The sequence below is a fragment of the Schistocerca cancellata genome, chromosome 7 (assembly GCF_023864275.1).
Source record: "Schistocerca cancellata isolate TAMUIC-IGC-003103 chromosome 7, iqSchCanc2.1, whole genome shotgun sequence".
Lineage (NCBI taxonomy): Eukaryota > Metazoa > Arthropoda > Insecta > Orthoptera > Acrididae > Schistocerca > Schistocerca cancellata.
In genome coordinates, this window is record NC_064632.1 from 442,557,591 (window position 1) to 442,579,704 (window position 22,114).

Consider the following 22,114-nt stretch of genomic DNA (forward strand, 5'->3'; position numbering starts at 1 on the left):
TTTTCACGTGTCCCGCCACAGACGACACGTTTACTACACCGGAAATCCCTTCTATCTCAAGTTCCGTGGTCTTTACAGATCGCTAAGTATCCATGATGAGCCTCGAAATGGCAAATAATTTACATAGATCTCAAATCCCAAACTCCTACTGCACTGAATCTAATCGTTAGCATTAGAATCCATTTGATGTCAGACAAGAGGCACGTACGTATTATTGAACACTAGCGTTATACCAGCATACTGGTAAAGAAGTTCACATGACTTATCACCAGACATATGTTTCACATTTGAATTCATGGAATCATTTATTATCCCTAATTTGGCTCAATACGTTAGAGTTTTAGCCAGTGGCACGTAACTGCTGGTGCTTCTTTGCAAAATGCGGCTTTCTCCCACATATGCTGACTTCTGCATTAGAAAAGTCTCAGTGCTAGATAGCTACTTAACTGAGTTACTGAGACCCAATCCCACAGAATTAGTTTTCAGACATTTTGTCAAGCTTGCCGAAATTTGGATGCAAATGTAAAATTTTTCTAGCGCCTTTTCCCCGTCTAAACAAAATTAAGAAATAACTTACAATGACAGAAGGCTTCAGAGAATGGAATAGGACACTTCGTGTTTGGGGCTTAAAAAATCTCATTTTGCAATAGGCTTCACAGATATGCTCTTGTAGCAGTCAATTGTGTGAAATACCAAAAAATATATTTACAGCAACTGAAGGAGATCAGCCCTACCTACATTTCACGTGTAAAGCAACAGGAATAGATTACCATGATTATATATTTTATGACTACATGCAGATATTTAGAGACGTGCTGAAAATTATTGCTTCATACTGCAATGAGCAAGAACTACAATGGGCAACCTAACATTCCCTGTGCCTAGCACTGAACGCACACAATTTATGTAATAAAAATGTGTACATAATTGTCTCTCTTATTGTAACTTGTCATCTGTAGCAACAGCTAATTTTACTAGTTTTACTTGGGTTGACAATGCTGGAGTACCAGATCTTGGATAATACATATTTATTACTGCGTAAATTACGGATAACTCTAACAGAGGTTTTTGAAGTTGAGCATCTTTTCATTACGGAAGAGTCTAGAGTATTCACAAATGGTACTTACCGTATAGTCTGTCAAAGACCTCGAAGTCGATGTTGCCCGACTGACTGTGTTTTGATCACTGGCAGTAGTTGTAACAGTGGAAGCGATCATGCTGTCAATGGAAGGTGCAAACACTGACTGGCCCAGTGCCATGTATTCCACAAGTGTTAGTCGCAGTTGCGCCTCATCCTGGGTCTCAGTCTCCTGTGCTTCAGTTGACACAACAGCTGGTAAAGTTACAGACAGAGGCGCCAGCTGCACTTCTGTCTCATTCTTTTTGTGTGTACTGCTGTCTTCATGTTCTTCAGGTGGTCCAATACTTGTGACAGTTACAGGCAGCAGTTGTGGAGGAAGCTGTTCGTAAGTTGTTAAACTTGTTGGAAGACTGATGTGTGATACAGTCTCACTTACATCAATATCATATTCTATTGTTGCTGTCGAGTCTTCTGGTGGTTTGTTGATAACGTACAGAGCATCTTCCAATGACATTTCACCTGTCGCATCATGACTCACTGTATGCTGCACTTTGACTGACATATCATCTGCCTTTCTTACTTCATACTGTGCCTGCCTCTTTTTGTGTTGCACAAATTACTGACTCTCTATGTCCTGCGCCACCAGTGGCAAATTGGCATCCTGGCTCTCTCCATCCAGCGCCTCCAGCAGTGAATCAGCCTCCTCGCTCTCTCTGTCCAGTGCCCCCAGCGGCGGATCAGCCTCCTCGCTCTCTCCGTCCAGTGCCCCCAGCGGCGGATCAGCCTCCTCGCTCTCTCCGTCCAGTGCCCCCAGTGGCGGATCAGCCTCCTCACTCTCACCGTCCAGCGGCCCCAGCAGTGAATCAGCCTCCTCGCCCTCTCTGTCCAGCGCCACCAGCGGTGGATCAGCAACCTCGCTCTCTTCGTCCAGCGCCCCCAGTGGCCGATCAGCCACTTCGCTCTCTCTGTCCATTGCCCCCCGCGGTGGATCAGCCTCCTCGCTCTCTCCGTCTAGCGCCCTAAGCGGTGGATGAGCCTCCTTGCTCTCTCCGTCCAGCGCACCGTGCTGTGGATCAGCCTCCTCGCTCTCTCCGTCCAGCGGCCCGAGCGGCGGATCAGCCTCTTCGCTCTCCCCGTCCAGCGCCTCCAGTGGTGGATCTACCTCCTCGCTCTCTCTCTGTCCAGCGCCCCCAGTGGCGGATCTGCCTCCTCGCTCTCTCCGTCCAGCGCCCCAAGCGGCGGATCAGCCTCTTCGCTCTCTCCGTCCAGCGCCCCGAGTGGTGGATCAGCCTCTTCGCTCTCTCTGTCCAGTGCCCCCAGCAGTGGATCAGCCTCTTCGCTCTCTCCGTCCAGCGCCCCCAGCGGTGGATCAACCTCCTCGCTCTCTCCGTCCAGCGCCCCCAGCGTTCGATCAGCCTCTTCGCTCTCTCCGTCCAGCGCCCCCAGCGGCGGATCAGCCTCTTCGCTCTCTCTGTCCAGTGCCCCCAGCAGCGGATCAGCCTCCTCGCTCTCACCGTCCAGCGCCCCCAGCAGTGAATCAGCCTCCTCGCCCTCTCCGTCCAGCGCCCCCAGCGGCGGATCAGCCTCTTCGCTCTCTCCGTCCAGCGCCCCCAGTGGTGGATCAGCCTCCTCGCTCTCTCCATCTAGCACCCCCAGCGGTGGATCAGCAACCTCGCTCTCTCCGTCCAGTGCCCCCAGTGGCCGATCAGCCACTTCGCTCTCTCTGTCCAGTGCCCCCCGCGGTGGATCAGCCTCCTCGCTCTCTCCGTCCAGCGCCCTAAGCGGTGGATGAGCCTCCTTGCTCTCTCCGTCCAGCGCACCCTGCTGTGGATCAGCATCCTCGCTCTCTCCGTCCAGCGCCCCGAGTGGCGGATCAGCCTCCTCGCTCTCTCCATCCAGCGCCCCCAGCGGTGGATGAGCCTCCTCGCTCTCTCCTTTCAGCGCCCCCAGCGGTGGATCAGCCTCCTCGCTCACTCCGTCCAGCGCCCGCAGCGGCGGATCAGCCTCCTCGCTCTCTCCGTCCAGCGTCCCCAGCGTTGCATCAGCCTCCTCGCTCTCTCGGTCCAGCGCACCCCGCGGTGGATCAGCCTTCTTGATCTCTCTGTCCAGCGCCCCCAGCAGCGGATCAGCCTCCTCGCTCTCACCGTCCAGCGCCCCCAGCAGTGAATCAGCCTCCTCGCCCTCTCCGGTCAGCGCCCCCAGCGGCGGATCAGCCTCTTCGCTCTCTCCGTCCAGCGCCCCCAGTGGTGGATCAGCCTCCTCGCTCTCTCCATCTAGCGCCCCCAGTGGTGGATCAGCAACCTCGCTCTCTCCGTCCAGCGCCCCCAGTGGCCGATCAGCCACTTCGCTCTTTCTGTCCAGTGCCCCCCGCGGTGGATCAGCCTCCTCGCTCTCTCCGTCCAGCGCCCTAAGCGGTGGATGAGCCTCCTTGCTCTCTCCGTCCAGCGCACCCTGCTGTGGATCAGCCTCCTCGCTCTCTCCTTTCAGCGCCCCCAGCGGTGGATCAGCCTCCTCGCTCACTCCATCCAGTGCCCGCAGCGGCGGATCAGCCTCCTCGCTCTCTCAGTCCTGCGCCCCCAGTGTTGGATCAGCCTCCTCGCTCTCTCGGTCCAGCGCACCCCGCGGTGGATCAGCCTTCTTGATCTCTCTGTCCAGCGCCCCCAGCAGCGGATCAGCCTCCTCGCTCTCACCGTCCAGCGCCCCCAGCAGTGAATCAGCCTCCTCGCCCTCTCCATCCAGCGCCCCCAGGGGTGGATCAGCAACCTCACTCTCTCCGTGCAGCGCCCCCAGTGGCCAATCAGCCACTTCGCTCTCTCTGTCCAGTGCCCCCCACGGTGGATCAGCCTCCTCGCTCTCTCCGTCCAACGCCCTAAGCGGTGGATGAGCCTCCTTGCTCTCTCCGTCCAGCGCACCCTGCTGTGGATCAGCCTCCTCGCTCTCTCCGTCCAGCGCACCGAGCGGCGGATCAGCCTCTTCGCTCTCTCCGTCCAGCGCCTCCAGTGGTGGATCTGCCTCCTCGCTCTCTCTCTGTCCAGCGCCCCCAGTGGCAGATCTGCCTCCTCGCTCTCTCCGTCCAGCGCCACCAGCGGCGGATCAGCCTCCTCGCCCTCTGCAAGTCTCTAGAGGAACGGAGGGTTCCAAATGATTGGAAAAGAGCACAGATAGTCCCAGTCTTCAAGAAGGGTCGTCGAGCAGATGCGCAAAACTATAGACCTATATCTCTTACGTCGATCTCTTGTAGAATTTTAGAACATGTTTTTTGCTCGCGTATCATGTCATTTCTGGAAACCCAGAATCTACTATGTAGGAATCAACATGGATTCCGGAAACAGCGATCGTGTGAGACCCAACTCGCCTTATTTGTTCATGAGACCCAGAAAATATTAGATACAGGCTCCCAGGTAGATGCTATTTTTCTTGACTTCCGGAAGGCGTTCGATACAGTTCCGCACTGTCGCCTGATAAACAAAGTAAGAGCCTACGGAATATCAGACCAGCTGTGTGGCTGGATTGAAGAGTTTTTAGCAAACAGAACACAGCATGTTGTTATCAATGGAGAGACGTCTACAGACGTTAAAGTAACCTCTGGCGTGCCACAGGGGAGTGTTATGGGACCATTGCTTTTCACAATATATATAAATGACTTAGTAGATAGTGTCGGAAGTTCCATGCGGCTTTTCGCGGATGATGCTGTAGTATACAGAGAAGTTGCTGCATTAGAAAATTGTAGCGAAATACAGGAAGATCTGCAGCGGATAGGCACTTGGTGCAGGGAGTGGCAACTGACCCTTAACATAGACAAATGTAATGTATTGCGAATACATAGAAAGAAGGATCCTTTATTGTATGATTATATGATAGCGGAACAAACACTGGTAGCAGTTACTTCTGTAAAATATCTGGGAGTATGCGTACGGAACGATTTGAAGTGGAATGATCATATAGAACTAATTGTTGGTAAGGCGGGTACCAGGTTGAGATTCATTGGGAGAGTGCTTAGAAAATGTAGTCCATCAACAAAGGAGGTGGCTTACAAAACACTCGTTCGACCTATACTTGAGTATTGCTCATCAGTGTGGGATCCGTACCAGGTCGGGTTGACGGAGGAGATAGAGAAGATCCAAAGAAGAGCGGCGCGTTTCGTCACTGGGTTATTTGGTAACCGTGATAGCGTTACGGAGATGTTTAATAAGCTCAAGTGGCAGACTCTGCAAGAGAGGCGCTCTGCATCGCGGTGTAGCTTGCTCGCCAGGTTTCGAGAGGGTGCGTTTCTGGATGAGGTATCGAATATATTGCTTCCCCCTACTTATACTTCCCGAGGAGATCACGAATGTAAAATTAGAGAGATTAGAGCGCGCACGGAGGCTTTCAGACAGTCGTTCTTCCTGCGAACCATACGCGACTGGAACAGGAAAGGGAGGTAATGACAGTGGCACGTAAAGTGCCCTCCGCCACACACCGTTGGGTGGCTTGCGGAGTATCAATGTAGATGTAGATGTAGATGCGTCCAGCGCCCCCAGCAGCGGATCAGCCTCTTCGCTCTCTCCGTCCAGCGCCCCCAGCAGCGGATCAGCCTCTTCGCTCTCTCCGTCCAGCGCCCCCAGCGGTGGATCAACCTCCTCGCTCTCTCCGTCCAGCGCCCACAGCGTTGGATCAGCCTCCTTGCTCTCTCCGTCCAGTGCACCCCGCGGTGGATCAGCCTTTGTGATCTCTCTGTCCAGCGCCCCCAGCAGCGGATCAGCCTCCTCGCTCTTACCGTCCAGCGCCCCCAGCAGTGAATCAGCCTCCTTGCCCTCTCCGTCCAGCGCCCCCAGCGGCGGATCAGCCTCTTCGCTCTCTCCATCCAGCGCCCCAGTGGTGGATCAGCCTCCTCGCTCTCTCCATCTAGTGCCCCCAGTGGTGGATCAGCAACCTCGCTCTCTCCGTCCAGCGCCCCCAGTGGCCGATCAGCCACTTCGCTCACTCTGTCCAGTGCCCCCCGCGGTGGATCAGCCTCCTCGCTCTCTCCGTCCGGCGCCCCGAGCGGCGGATCAGCCTCCTCGCTCTCTCCGTCCAGCGCCCCGAGCGGCGGATCAGCCTCCTCGCTCTCTCCATCCAGCGCCCCCAGCGGTGGATGAGCCTCCTCGCTCTCTCCTTTCAGCGCCCCCAGCGGTGGATCAGCCTCCCCGCTCACTCTGTCCAGCGCCCGCAGCGGCGGATCAGCCTCCTCGCTCTCTCGGTCCAGCGCCCCCAGCAGTGAATCAGCCTCCTCGCCCTCTCTGTCCAGCGCCCCCAGCGGTGGATCAGCAACTTCGCTCTCTCCGTCCAGCGCCACCAGTGGCCGATCAGCCACTTCGCTCTCTCTGTCTAGTGCCCCCTGCGGTGGATCAGCCTCCTCGCTCTCTCCGTCCAGCGCCCTAAGCGGTGGATCAGCCTCCTTGCTCTCTCCGTCCAGCGCACCCTGCTGTGGATCAGCCTCCTCGCTCTCTCTGTCCAGCGCCCCGAGCGGCGGATCAGCCTCTTTGCTCTCTCCGTCCAGCACCTCAAGTGGCAGATCAACATCCTGGCTCTCTCTGTGTTGCTCCTCTAGCGACTGATCACTTCCTTCATGCTGCACTTCCAGTGACTGACCGCCAGACCGGCTTTCTTTATGCTGTGCATCCAGAGGTGGATGACAATCCTTGCTTAGCTCTAGTACCTGAAGTAACTGATCACTAGCCTGGCTTTCTTGATGTTGCTCTTCTATTAAACAAGTACCAAGTTCATCATATGCCAAAAAATACTGATTACTCTCAGGATATTCATCGAATGAGTGGCAACTCTGTGGACTGTCGTCTAAATACGCATCGAAAGGCCTTTCACTCATAGGGCTAAGCTGAGGGAAATCTTCCAGTGACCGATTGTTGACAGAGCTACGATCTATGTGTGCTTCGAGTGACCACTCACTCACAGGACTGTTATCTAGGTATGCATCAAATGACGTGACACTGACAGGGCTAAATATTTCGTCTTCCTCCACTGTCGCCTCTTAGAGTTGCGCTACAACTTTCTGTTCTTTCAATAATAGCTGAGCCAGAGGTTCAACATTATGTTGTTGCTTCAGTATTGTCTCAGGCAACTTATCTTCATGTTTTAGTGCCTTAAATGATTCTGCCAGTATGACATCTGAGTCATTAGATTCTTCAAATATTACCATTGTCTGTTCTCCAGAATCGTCTAGAGGCAGAATCCATGCATCCAATTTTGGGTTACTGCAAGACTGCTCGTTCCCTGGCAGAGGTGTATGGGATTTTAATTCATTTACAGAAGTACTTTCAGCATGACTATTTTCATTTCCTTCCGCTTTTTGGCTCTCAGTTTCTATATACTCTGGTGGCTGATACATGCTGCACATAGTTTCTCCATCGCCCTCAGATAGGCATTTGAACACTTGTTTTTTCCAGTGATGTGTGGTATTTTTGTCACTATCCTTGGGTAAATCTTTGTTGCTGCCCCACTCATGGTCTCCTGTGCTGGTCTGATCTATGAAAGCGTCACTAGCAGAACTATAAGGACGAACGTCTTGCTTTCCTATTGCGCCATCCAAGTCTTTAATGGTGAACTCTGAAGACGTTTCTACGCGTTTAAATGCTTCACTGGGGCTAGAATACGATCGTAATAGTTGCCTCTGGCTCGTGCTAAGCTCTTCTGTATCAGTATACGCCAGCCTCTGCAAATGGAAAAATATGAGTATAAGAATCAAGCAGTTTATTATACATTTGTATGAAATACGAGGATGGGGACAGAAAGGAAAGGGATGGTTGGGAATTCGTGACTTCCAGCTGCACATTACGTTGTGGTAACGCAATGGCGAATCACTCATGTAATAAATGAAGTTGATTGTTGCGAGAATGTCACCATTACTAACTTGTGTAGGATGCTACACCCGCGTGCCTCGGTAAAGGGAACCCTGGGTTGCACCTTTCTTCTTCTGAAAGGCGCTTTACCTAAAAAGGTTATCATAGCCGCCAGCTATTGTGTAACTGTCTTCTTTGATCTACCAATTGAAGTTTCACTCTCTCAACAAATATTCTTTCGCAGACTAATGGTCGCTATCTCGAATCATTTAGCCAGCGATATTTACTGTGTTCAGCAATATGTGCATCGCGAAGTGTGAAGCAAAGTGAAAGACAACTTCGGATTTACCATCTGCGCAAAAGCGTTTCAGATTTTGAAGTTTAACTCCCGAGAGTTTTCACAAAATGTTAAGGTTAATATGAAGACGCATTGATTGTGTGAAGCAGGAAAGTGTACATACAAATCTACCGTACACATTGACTTTAGATGTGAATAGTTCTGAAATTCTCAAACATCAAAAACGTTTTGAATAAGAAAGTTGTTTGTACGTTTCTACATATTAAGAAAGCTTATGACGCAGTGGAGACAGTCTCTCTCCCAAATTATGAAATAAAAAGGTTTGGATTTAAAAACCGCTAAATAGTTCAAAATCCTAAGGTAAAATTCAGGGGACAAATTTCTGAACAATTTTGAATTAAAACAATTTTGAATTATAGACTCTCCCCACTACCTATAACTGTATCTTGAAAAAAAAAGAAGAGAAAGAAAAGGTAGTGGCGGAAACATAAATCAGAGCCAACAATTTGTGAATCAACCAAATTAGGAAGAACAAATATTGTTATAGACTGCTTACTTCTTGTAGATGACCTGGAGATTGTGTAAGGTTATTCGAACAGCACAAAAACCCATAGACATTCTTAAAACAGAAAGAGTCGGTCCCAAAATCTTTTAAAAACAAATCATCTTGTGATTACCTAATCACTAAGTTCTAAAAACTAAACACGTTAGAACAGAGTACCTTTCTTAGTTATAAAGTGTTTAAGACAGATCTGTCAGGAGACAAGTCTGGAAGAGATCGGTTACGAAATTCGTTGCCACATATGGAAAGCCTTCAGACTTAGAAGACATTTGTAACAAAAATGCGCGGAACACCAACGCAGCAATCAAACTCATCAAACTCTGGTCATCACGTGGCCCGAAACATTTTAAATAGACACATTGAAAAGAGCGGGAAAGACTCAAGGAAATTTTAGGTTAAATTATTCTGAAGAAACACACACAGTAAATAATTTGGAAAGTACAGAAAAATTTATCAGATATGAAAAAACGCAGGCTAAAATTTTATAATCTCGATGAAACAATGGAAGCGACGAGATTTACCGAGACAGGTTGGAAGGTTCAATAGATCTCGGTAAACCTGAAATTTGAACAAAATGGAGCGCAGCTGTAAAGAACTACCCGAAAAAATAAGGAATAACCACTTGATACATCATACAGGCAACTATTAATGCAGAGAATTCACGATTGGGCAAATGGTCTGGTAGATAAACCAAAGACGACCGGAACAAGTCAATCTGACGAACTGGAAAGAGCTCATTCTGAGAGGATGAAAGAAAAGCTAAAACTTTACTATGGAAATTCACTTTGTTATACATCGCGTGGTCCAGTAGGGCCCAAACGTGAATAATAAGAGGCGCAATACCGAAGTAGGTGCAGTTTCAAAATAAGCTAAAACGAAAACAGTATTTCAACAATTTTTATATTTGAGCCTGTACTTTAACTTACTTTTCAGCACTATTTCCAATTCATCAGGGCACTTATCGTATTGTACAACCGAGTATGAACTTCATCCTCTTGGAAACCTTCCGTCTTGATTGTAACCAATCCTGTACTGTCGTTTTGATATCATTGTCTTGCTCCTAGCACTGACTGGCAAGATGCTGCTTAAACCGCAACAACGAAAGATAACCACTAGGTGCTATGTCAGGGCTATATAGAGATTAATCGAATTGTTCCCAACCATACGCCATGTTCAGATAGTTTTTCGTTTGTTTTGCGCGGTGCAGTTTTCACTGTGCTACCCAGAGACAAACAGACTGGCAAACGAAACACCGTGCCTTTCCCAAAACGCGGTGTACATTTTTCCAGAATGTTTGACAAGGTGACGTATTTCAAAAATATCTGACTTGAGCAACAATAATATACTCACTAAACCACCGCTTGTATTTCAAAAGAGCTTCTCTGCTTAGAATTCTGTTTTCACGTTAACTCACCAAAATTTACAAACATTAAATAATAAAAATAGCGCTGGTTGATATTTTCTGCGGCCTGTCTAAGGCACCTGACTGTGCGAATCAATGTTCTCCCAGATAAACTGAGGTCTTGTCGGATAAATGGTGCAGTCAACTTTCAGTCTAAACTCCCCCGCGACCGTGCAGGTGTAACTGATTGACCTGCAAGGTAATTCCTGTCTCAATGGAAAATCCTATTACGTTAATACTGTGCACAATGTCTACATTGTTTCCCCTCAGGTTGTTCCCACGTCTCCAGAATGAGGTCGCGAAAATGCTACGATACTTCGATCGACATATTTCTGTGGGAAAAAAAAATCACGCAAGTTTAGTGCGATAATCTGAAATTGTCTGCGTCTGTCCGTATGTCGACAGTTTGTCCCAGATAAAAAAATATACAGACGGGTCCAAAAAATGTATCCACTGTTTAAATGTCCATAACTTGCAAACTAATTGACGGAGTTGTCTCATTTTTGGTGAAAGTGTAGCTTAAAGTCCAACTTAAAGATATCACTGTAGGTGTTCGATATGGTCACCATTAACATCCACACACAAACGATGCTGCCGAACTGCAGCACGAACTACTGACTGCAACGTATTCAGTTGGATGTTTTCACATGAATTACGATGGATCCTCGAAGTTCATCCAATGTGCGTGGCTTTTGTCGATAAACGACGTCCTTAACATACCTAGCACTTTTTCCAGAATGATCTAAGGTGAAACGAATACATTTAGTTCTGGGGCTGGCAGCTGCCATACTCAGATTATTGGGGAGAAATTCACGAATTTCGTTCACACGCGAAAGAGATCAATTGCAAAACCTTTGTCTGACCAATTCGTGGCAGTATTGCCCGTTGGTTTGGGACCTGTGTCAAGCTGAATTAACGGGAGTGACAGAAGACAGACAAACAAGAGCTGCACGATTCGTCACTTTAGTGAATGAGTGTGTCACGGAAATCCTCAACGAACCATACTCGTGGTCCCCAGAAGAAAGATTTTGTCAATCACGGGGAGCCATTTCCCAATGAGCCCACGTTCCAAAATAACACAAATATACACTGTCCAGTGACATTGTGTCCACCTGTGAAAAGACTGAATAGCCACCTCTTGGGCGCAGACCGCTGTAAGATGTGCAGGAAGAAAGTTAGTGAAGCTCTGAAAAGGGATATGGAGCCACTTCGACTCAAGTGCTATGGCCAGGTGCGCTAGGGTGTTCGGTCGAGGACCCATGGGGTGCACAACCCAGCCCGATCGAGGTGGACCCACAGATTCTCGGTTGGGTTTAAATCCGGAAAGTTTGGTAGCCAGAGAGTACAGTAATCTCATCCTGGTGCTATTCAAACCACGCACGTAAGCTGTGAGCTGTGTGACACCTTGCAGTGTCATGCTGATAAGTGCCTCCGTGCTGAGGGAAAACAAACTGCATGTAGGGGTGGACATGGTCCCCAAAGATAGATGCACACTTGAGCTGGTCCTTTGTATCTTCCAGAATGACGAGATCAGCCAGTAAATGCCACAAACATATCACCAGACCATAAGGCTCTCTCCCGTGGCATGGAATGTTCCAACGATTGTCGCAGTGTGTGTGTGTTTTCAGACGTGTCACGTTGTACACGTTAACGGCCACCTGTCCGATGAAGCAAAAACGTGATAAATCTGAAAATCCCATATGAGCAGCAATGAACATTTATATGTGCATGATCAATCGTCATAAACGGGGATGAATTGTTACAACGTTACCTTTAGAGTTCTGACGCACTAATCACTACATGCGGCGTATTGGGCTGTAATTTTCCGCACAGGAAACGTAAACTACAAGGAAAGGAACATGACTTAGTGCAAGCATCTTGCATACTTATCTTTTGAATTGTATGTAAGCCTAAAATTTTACTTTACACTTCGTCTTACTTGAAATACCAGCAGTGTTCAGATAGTGTATATACATATGAATCCAGTATTAGCAGACGTAGCTTAATGATACGTTCTATGTCAATTTTGATCAACTTCGGCTTTTCTTCGTATAGTACAGCCGTTAAAAAAACGCTCCTATAGACAGAACGTGCTATTTGTCATTGGTAACAAATGTCGTTATTCATTTGAGTGTTCATACGAAAGCTAAAGTCGGCTTTGAACGTGTGTATTTGTAATTTAGCATTCTTCTCATAGCGTGGTTCTACAATGTATGCGTTAAACTTGATCAGTACTCAAATATTTGCTCAACTGCAGAGCTTGTTTAGACCATTTTGTAAAACTTGAGTCATTTCGTTTCGAAAAATTGTAGTGCTATACACAATTTCCTGACACCGCCATCGTAATGCACCAAACGTCAGGCTAGAGGAAAAGATGTCCGTGTGCAGCATCAAGTGCTGTGTAACGTGGAATATTACGTATCCATCATCTAGCACACCATGTGCTTATTCCTTCGTGTTACTTCTTGGTTTCTGGCAACATACGTAAATGAACTAACGTCACCACATCCAAAAAAGGATGCGAGGGAAGTAGTGTCCTTGGAGGCAAACAGGGACATTCCACTGCAAAGTAACTCCTACGAGACTCGCTGAAAAGTAGTGGTAACCATTGCCACCAGTCAGGAAAGCTGACAGCTTTCCGTCGCTCTTATATGCCAAGAAAGTGTTAATAAGGGTGTTTGTATGAATAATTAGCATGTGTTTCCAGAATCATTTATCACTGTCAAGGGCCGAGTAAAGGAGTTGATTTTACAACGCAAAGAATAGTCTGACTTTTAATATGAAATTCAAAATGTAGGAAGTGGCTTCTGGAGTTCTGCTCGCCCAGAGGCTGCTGTTACCGGAACATCGCTGAGGGACAGAGAGACTGCATCGCCAACGGAGGGCAGCGAGGCATCCCACTGACTGAAGAACTGGTTAAGACACGAAGGAGTCGGCCTCCACAGACGAGTTAGGCGTCTACTGACGGACAGGAAAAGAAATGTAAAGGTCGATTTCCTTTGAAAGTTCCCAATCTTGATTAAACGTTGACTGGATGAGTAGAAAAAACACATTCAGAACGCCTTCCAACGAAGGACGATATCCTTGGTACAACGTCGTTTGGAGGAGTGGCAAAGAAAGGTAAAGATCACAATCCACTGAAGGCGCCATACTTCATAAAACTTCGACTGGAGGAGTGGCAAAGAAATGTAAAGATCGCCTCCCATTGGAAGCTGCCACCCTTGATACAACGTCAACCGCAGCAGTGACGGAGAAACGTAGATCTCAGTCTGCTCTAAAAGACGCCATCCTGGGTAAGATGTCTGAAGACGGGATAGCATCATCTATGAAACGGTCTGTCAAGTGCTCTGCAGAACAGAAAGTTCCTAGTGAACCTAAGAAAACTCAGAAGAAAACAGAGTTTCCATACCCACAGATATCCCTGGGACAACTGACCTGGCTCTGTAACCTCAGAGGCTCAGAAATTTACTCCTCCATTTTCGGCTCAGAAGCCGAAACGGAAACTTGCTGCCAAGGGTAAATCTCCTTTTTTTTTGGAGGGGGGGGGGGTGTAATGGTTCCGGATTGTCGATCCGGGCGTTCTGCAGCTATGCTGGCTCGTCAGGCAATCGTGGAAGCTTTCGAAGAAGAAGCAGAGGAAGGAGAACCAGCCAGGGACCGTTCAAAGAAGAAGCATGTAAAGACATCACCAGAGTGGAAAAAGTCAAGTGGGCCCAGAAATCCGATCTGCTGGGTTTCAAACACTTGGAAAAACAGTGAGAACAGCAAGAAAGCCCTTGTGAGGAAGCGTATTCTTCTGCAGCAGAACAATGAAGGACTCTCACGAACTGGTACTTCAGACGATGATTCCGTCACATTCGTCTTAGATGATTTGGTGCAAACAGTAGACTCTATGAACTCTGCTCTTCGGGAAATTAAGCGAAATTCAAGTGAGAACGTGTTGAAGTGTTCACGTCTTTCCAGCATGGTTCCACTTCTGGTCGAGCTAACATCTTCAGTGCAAGAGCTACAGCCCACAATAGATAAAGGGGAAACTGTTGGCAACACCACAACCGCTACAAACCGGCCGAAAATGGAGATTCAGTGTCTGACAAGCATACAGCTGGGTCACTCCCATCATGTTTGACTCCTCCTAAACCCAACTTGCCTCTCCCTTCACGCTGTGACCTTCCCTCCATGTGGCCTTTCTGCCCTCCTCACCTCTCCTCTCTCTGGCCTCCCCCCCCCCCTGCCCCCCGACAACCGTACTGCGACGGTGTCCCCTATTTTACTCGTGCCTGTGCATGACTCAAGAACCGATTTCTGGGCCATCACTGCTCTGCAAAGATATTTTCGAGTCATTTATTTACTTCCTAATACTTTTACTCTAAAATGGTGTTTGTTTCGAATAACAGAACCAGTTTCAGATGAACTGCGCTTTACACAACTTCAAGACAAGAAATAGTTATTTTAACGCCATTTCCATCTTTGTCTTAAAATTTAGAGTACTGGAAGTCAACTTTTATCTACCGCCCACTTCTCCATCTCTTGAGGTAGTAAAATATCCTAACCGCTCACTGCTGCCTCAGTAATAAGGATTTATAGAGTAGGGGAGTACCCTTAGCTTACAAAGTTTATGAAGCACAGTTACAGTAAGTTAAAGTACACAATGGTAAACAGTTACAAAGTAATTCTTCCAAATTCTATGAAAACGCAATGAAAATATTTTTCAAACCCATACTGTCACCACAGAAGCAGGAACGTCCACTTTTTGGACGTAGGGACCATGCTACTACTGATGTACTGTGTGTTCAAAGGTTATAAACACTCTCCAGTCAAACGTACTGTAACTGTAAGTGCAGATAGACATTATAATTAAAAACAATTTTTTAGAGATTCTTTCCAGAAATTGTTTAAAAGAAATGATGGACGATTCCTTTTAGCTACATGTACGTTGTAGTACCAGACATTAAAATACCCACATTACAGAACCGTAGCTTGGAGCTGTACAAGCAAAACAAAAAGGACACACCGTCTTCACTTTTGAAGACAGCAAAGTGGAAGTGCTACATCCCACGATTGCTACACACAATGAACGAGGACGACGCAGATCGTAGAATAGAGTACTGCGGGTGGTTTACTAACAAGGTGCGCAACGATGAAGAGTTTGCAGAGATGATTGTGTGGTCTGACGAGGCACAGTTCAATCTCAATGGTACAGTAAATCGCCACAATTTCATCTACTGAGCCGCCGAAAATCCGAACGTCCATGTAGACAAAGCCGTGAATTCGCCAGGAGTAAATGTGTGGTGTGGGTTATCTTACCGGGGCTTGATTGAGCCATTCTTCTTTGACGGCGTGTACTTTCAGAAGCTTCAGACATCCATTTTACCTGCCATCCGAGACTTGGGTGGAGACGGAAGAGTTTACTTTCAACAAGATGGTGCCCCAGCCCACTACCAAAATCGTGTTAGGGCGTATCTCGATGAAAATCTACCAGGAAGGTGGACAGGCCAAAGAGGTGCTGTGGAGTATCCACCACGTTCTCCAGACCTAACTTCCCCGGACTTTTACCTGTGGGGAACACTAAAGAACGTCGTTTATCGACAAAAGCCACGCACACTGGATGATAGTGATTCATCGCCTATTTCCCAGTCTAGCGTTATCTGATCCTTTTATCTATTCACGCGCATTAAATTACTTAAAAGTTTTGGCCCACCTGCCAATCTTTGAATCAGGCTCTTATCTGCATTTCCTATAGTTTTCACGAACTATCATCTTAAGTAATTGCGCCGTCTGCAAAAAATGTCTTTGAGCTACAGTCTTATCCACCGTTTCATTTGTAAGTAACGTAACTCTGCGACCAAGTGCAAAGGAGCACATGATACCTACCGTCTGCTGTGTCATCGGGTCATCTAGGTATAGTCTGAAGCGTAATAGAAACTTCCAGCCATTGTCCGCTTTCCTATTTTTTGAGTTGCTAGTTCTCATTCAAGTAATTTACTCGGTTGGCTTCACGAGGTTGAGTGCAACCCGTTCCAGTCTCCCACCGGCAGAAAATCGCTAGCAGCAGAAGAAACTGAAGCCCAGAGCTCCACATTGCATCCGGACTTGCTGACACGTCAGCTGTGTAGGCCGACCGTGTCAGTTATATTTGTATGTATCGTTAACAGCAGTTGGCCCTATCACTTTACCTTGAGAAACACTGGACGCTGCAGTGGCTTCTAACAATATACGACACCAGAAGCAGCTTACGAATCTCCTGTCAAGGAGGACTTCTTAAATACAGTTGAACAACTTATCAAGCCTGCAGAAAGGCGACTGTTATTGTGACGAATAATAGACTGCCACATCGTGTCATACAGCTGTCAGAGGATTATGCCACTTGCTGATAGCTGTCCTACGGTACGAAACAAAATGTCGCCATACCCAGTCGAGTCACCACGACCCAAACGTGTCATCAATATCATCTATTACCAAATTATGTATAGAGTGTAGTTGAACAGCTCTCAAGTAATTTGAGAGACACCACAACAAACATTTACCCCGCAAGAGCCGGCCGGGGTGGCCGAGCGGTTCTAGGCGTTACAGTCACAGGTTCGAATCCTGAATCGGGCATGGATGTGTGTGATGTCGTTAGGTTTAAGTAGTTCTAAGTTCTAGGGGACTGATAACCTCAGAAGTTAAGTCCCATAGTGCTCAGAGCCATTTACCCCGCAGGAACATTCATTGGTTGCCAGTGTTCAAAACCCAGCGAACTTTGATTCTGCCAAGTCGTTTCACCATGCCCATATACCACACACAGGCGTATTCTGTTCCAAAGCGTTTTGCTATCAGTTTCTGACTTATGATTCTGAATAATTGCAGACTACATTCTTGAAGAAGCGTCAAATGGGTGTGGTGTATCGGTGTGTGTACGGGAGTGAGTACTAACACTCGTGATTCCGTTGAAAAATCATCACTACTGCTCTACTAGCTATTAGTCATAAATGAAAATTTTTTCCGGACCGGGACTCGAACCCGGATTTCCCGTTTACCGCGAGCGGTTGCCTTAAGCACTGCGGCTATCCGTGCACGCCCTCCCGGACCGACCGAAACTTTCAAATGTCACACTGTCTACATTCCTATAACATAGTCCCCTACATTCAACGCGTTACTATGGTATAGTGACATAAACAGTGTGCCACACGGAAATTTCGCTCGGTCCAGGAGAGCGTGCATTGATAACCGAAGTGCTCGAGCCGACTACTCGCGGTAAGCTGGAAATCTGGGTTCGGGTCCCGGTCGGGCACAAATTTTCATTTGTCACTAATAGATAGTACATACATGTCAAACACAGCTGACACCAAGATATTCGCATTCAACGGTTCGACTTAATTACGGACGGCTGTTAATAGTCATTAATATCTCTTCATCCAGACATGCAACTAAACGTTAAGAAAGGGAGGCGAGCCCGATGTGGATCAGATCTGCGAATACGATTTACTGCAGTTCGTCTCAGTCACTCAGATTTTTTCAGATACAGAAATACGTAGTACATCGTGTCCACGTATTCTCAGCCTACTTGCATGCCTTGCTGTGTTCACGACCGAGGGAGAAGACGTTGCCGAGATCTGCTTCTTCACAGCCTAAAATATATATATATATAGGAAGTACAGCGCTTCACCTGTGCCAGAATCTGAAAACAAGACGGTGTGGCTCGTGTTGTGTGGTGGTGAGTGAGTATTTCACCCAAAAGACAAGAGCCTGTTTTTGAAAAACCTGTGTCAACAAACAGCGTGTGAGAAAATTTTAGTTTTCGAATCTATGATCATGGAGAACTGACTTCCCGGGGTTGAAATCTGCATATCTTCAACTTATTTCAAAATATTAGGACAATTAAAGCTGCGCGAATAGAAATTTTAGAGTTTTTAACTATGCTTCTTATAAACGCCATTGTAAACATTTCCATCTACATCCGCACTCTGCGTACCGCAATTACCTGCACGGCAGAGGCTACTCCTTATTGTAGCATATCTTACGGTTTATTTCCCTTCCGTTCGCAGATATGCAGAATGACTAATCTCCTCTGTGTATGCTGTTATTAATGTAATATAGTCTTGTGAGACAAAAGACACAGGCCTTTCCCCTGATTATGCATCTGCTTCTACACAACGTACACTGCTTCCTATAAATGTAATAAAATTACATATTTAATGGCATATGTAAAACTATATGAGCAGTAGACTCAAATTTAGCCAAAGTTTATTTCAATACAAACGATGAGACATATATGAAATATGAGGATGTTATCACAGACAAAGGATTTATACTGAATTATAACGCATTTAAAAAGCACAAAAGTAGTTGAGTATATAATTTTTATTTAACTGTCTTGGTCGCACAACTTTTTGAACAGAATTATCGGGTTCGGCTATGCAGTAGCCATCTTCAGATTCGACAGCAGAAGTAAAAAGAAGTACATTACTAGCTAATATATTAATAGATTAAACACAAATGAAGGAAGTTATAATAAAAAAAACACTATACCTCTCAATCTGCTGCGCCGCACAAGTCATAACCTGTAAAAATAAGGTGAGTTGAAACAGCTGCGCGTGCAGCAACCGGCTGTAAATAGGACGCAAAACAGTCCTGGAGGTCGCTGATGCAGGTATAACATACAGATAACTACTCAAGTGATTAAAAGGATAGTCAGTGAAAATACCAGTTTTTTGTATTCTCAGATGAATATAAGATAGTAATTTTTTTTATATCTTGTAATATAAAAATTTTCGTCCATATAAAATCTGTTCGTCTTCTGACAGTTTAAACTTTCAGAATTTAACAAAATGATGAAAAATGAAAATTGATTACTGAAGTCATTCTGAATTGAATACAGTGTCTGGGCTCTAAAATAAGTCTTATAAAGGAAGAAGACGGAATTAAACTCGAGAACGTGCATTTTGTTATGTTACTCGTATTCCATTTTATATTTAGATTAGAACGGTAAGTAATAAAATGAAAGTGAAACTGGAACGGACATAAAGTAATCGAAAGTAGTAAGTGTGAGATATAGGACAATACCCATGTTTTCGAATTTAAATCTATCTTCTTTTATAAGACTGATTTAAGAGCGCATGCACTTATTCACTTAGCATGATTTCTGTAATCTATTTTTATTTTTGATCACTTTGTTAAATAGTGACAGATTTAAACTGTCAGAAGATAAAAGCGTTTTACTTGGATTAAAATTTTTATATAAAAATCTTGCTCTTTATCTTCAGCAGAGAATATTTTAGGGGATTGTCTTTTAAATGAATTTATTTTTAATCACATGTATAATTATCTGTTCTGTATACACGCATCAACGACCTCTACGATTACTTTGTATTTTGAAAAAAGCTGTTTGTTGAATGCATGCCACTTTGAGTCGTTGCGGGGCAGCCGAATGAGAAGCACATTGTTCTTTTATTAAAGCTTCCGGTATTACTTTTGAATCTCTTGTGTATTATCTTTTAATGTACCTTCTTTCTGAGAATCTCAAGACGTCTACAGCATAGCCGAAACCGGTAATAGTCTCCAAAAAGCTGTGTGACGAAAAAAAAATCATGTACCTCATGATTGCTTTCCGAATGGTCATTTCACCCCAAATTCTGTAAATGAGTATGTTTGTAATAGATCACGTAACATACACAATATGTCATACTATTAACTATGAACAGCCATAAATCTCCTTCCACGCAGAGATTCCTTCAGTTTTCCGAGTAGGTGATCAGTTCTATATCAGAGCTATAGAGTGGGTGATTCAACGTTGTCCGCGCAAATTTTATGATCTTGGTGGTGCTTTTTCCACTAAAATATGGCTGGGTGTAGTCAGGCAACAGTAGAACATCGTTTTCTTTGCACACGCTGTGGATTCAGACACATTCGGGCATGAGGTGGGTTTAAGGGTTCCCAGGTAAGCGTCAGAACTCATAGTCCGTATGGCATAATGTCCACAAAAAACACACTATTTTGGTTCAGAATGACTCACCTTTCCTGCTGTAGCACAGTTTCGAGTTTTGTTTTCTTCGAATACTTCGTATGATAACATTCCATTAATTACCATTTTCGTCAAAGTGGGCAACCAGGTTGCATCTCCATCACAATTCTTGGAAGGAACAGTAGTGTAGAAGGAAAATAGGATCTACATCGTATTTTGCCAGGCATACACACTAGAGTTTTTCGAGAAATATGCCAAATATAAAACCAATAAAAGTAAATGTTAGCAAAAAATACAAATACTGTTTAAAAGTTGGCATGGCGATTTAATGTCTGGCACCGAACGGCCCATCCCATTTCCTGGTTAAACTAACGGAGGGGCTAAGAGTACGAATTGTACAAGTGCTGCTGAAGCAAACTGAATAAATGACTGCCAAAGTTAAATGGCTGTTTATAAATGAAGTGAGTCACTATCGAAACAGCAGATACTTTTTCTAATGGTCAGTTACTCCTTGTGTAACGTAGACATGGTGCGGTATTATAGCGCTTCAGAATTATTTTTTTTTTAGAATATACTGAAGGTACTAGCACTCCTTCCATCTTACGAGAAACGTTTGAATGGAATGGTACAAATGCAAAAAAAAGTTCTTTGCTGTGCTTTATCTGAAGATTTTTTTAGTACAGCAGGCATGATACATATAATACAATAAATGTTCGTTGTAAACCAAGACAGTGTGCGTAATTAATGCAAAATTAATGTAACAGTAGGTAAAACAAATAAACAGCAAATAAAATTAAAAAACCAAAGCGGAAATGTAGTAATGTGGTTCCAACACGTACGAGACGGACATATGTTTCGTTGCTTTTCTTTAGAAAGAATGCAGAAGCCATCGGATAGATGTTTGTTTCGTACTTTGAACTTCCGATGTCCGCATGAATAGTATGTATTTGTGAAAACTGCTTGCTACAGCATTTGAAGGTCCCATCCATGAAAGAGTCTTGTTCAGTCTTTAGCGCCTCTCTTCCTGCTTTTCCGTTAGAAACTATTATCTCATCTCCAAAGGTGTCATGACTTAAGAGATAACTGCTGCCGTCGTTCACGGTTTATAACTCTGCTTGAAGATCAGCTTGTGTTTCTGGCTCTTTCTGATAACGAAGTGGTTTGGCCCTTTGCACGTGTAATAATCTCTTCATTGCTTGCTGTTCTGGCATTTCGGTAACAAAATCGTACCCTCGATTGTGCAAGTGTCCTAACTCTTCGGTATAATTTTAGAAATCTAAGTCCCTTCCTCTCGTGATCTGCTCTTCGTCTGATTTAACGTCTTTTTTACTCCTAAGCGAGCTTCATCCGCATGAACTAAGCACGACACAGCCTTTGGTCTTAAGCACTCCTCGGCAGTATGTTCTATGTTTCGAACAGCGCCACATCACAGTCCCATCTGTTTTGGTTCTCTTTACGATGTACCATTAACCGTCATAGTAGGCACATGGTTTACCATGGGTGGTTGTTGACAGTTCCATATCGAACGTATAAGCACACACAGATACAAGGCCAACGAGCTGAACACTCCGAAAGTTAGACTCACATTAACAGCGGCTAGCGAAAACGTCCGTCACTTGAGTGACTTGAGTGGACGAGGACTTCCCGAGTGCAGGTAGGACTGTAATGTGTGCCTCACTGCTTTTTTTCCCTTTAATTTGTGCCCGATTTTATTCTGAGAAGCTCAGCGATGTATCTAAATAGCGAAAATGTAAGCGTGATTCTAAAAGTACTTTAAGTGAAGTGCAACTGGACAGCAAGAAACTCTAGCGCGCAATCTCCGCAACGATAGTATTAGAAAATCTCTGAGTACGGTCTCTAAAAAAAAGACAATTGATTTTATTAAGAAAGATTTAATCTGTATCTTGTGGAAAGAGGACGTGTTGCTAAGCCGTCGCTCAGGACGTATTGTTACATTTAATGAAAATTGATATTCTAGTGGTAAAACCGAGTGAAGTATGTGTAAGAGTTGCCAAA

At 45.6% G+C, this 22,114-nt stretch overlaps 1 protein-coding gene across 1 annotated transcript; it reads left to right on the top strand.

The window, feature by feature from the left end:
* Positions 1-1,710: 1,710 nt before the first annotated feature.
* On the top strand, positions 1,711-5,859 carry LOC126092818 (uncharacterized). Its single transcript, XM_049908546.1, has 7 exons — positions 1,711-2,097; positions 2,139-2,848; positions 3,023-3,478; positions 3,569-3,839; positions 3,905-4,196; positions 5,571-5,728; positions 5,803-5,859. The coding sequence occupies exons 1-7, from the start codon at positions 1,711-1,713 to the stop codon at positions 5,857-5,859; spliced, it is 2,331 nt and encodes a 776-aa protein (XP_049764503.1).
* The last annotated feature ends 16,255 nt before the right edge of the window (positions 5,860-22,114 follow it).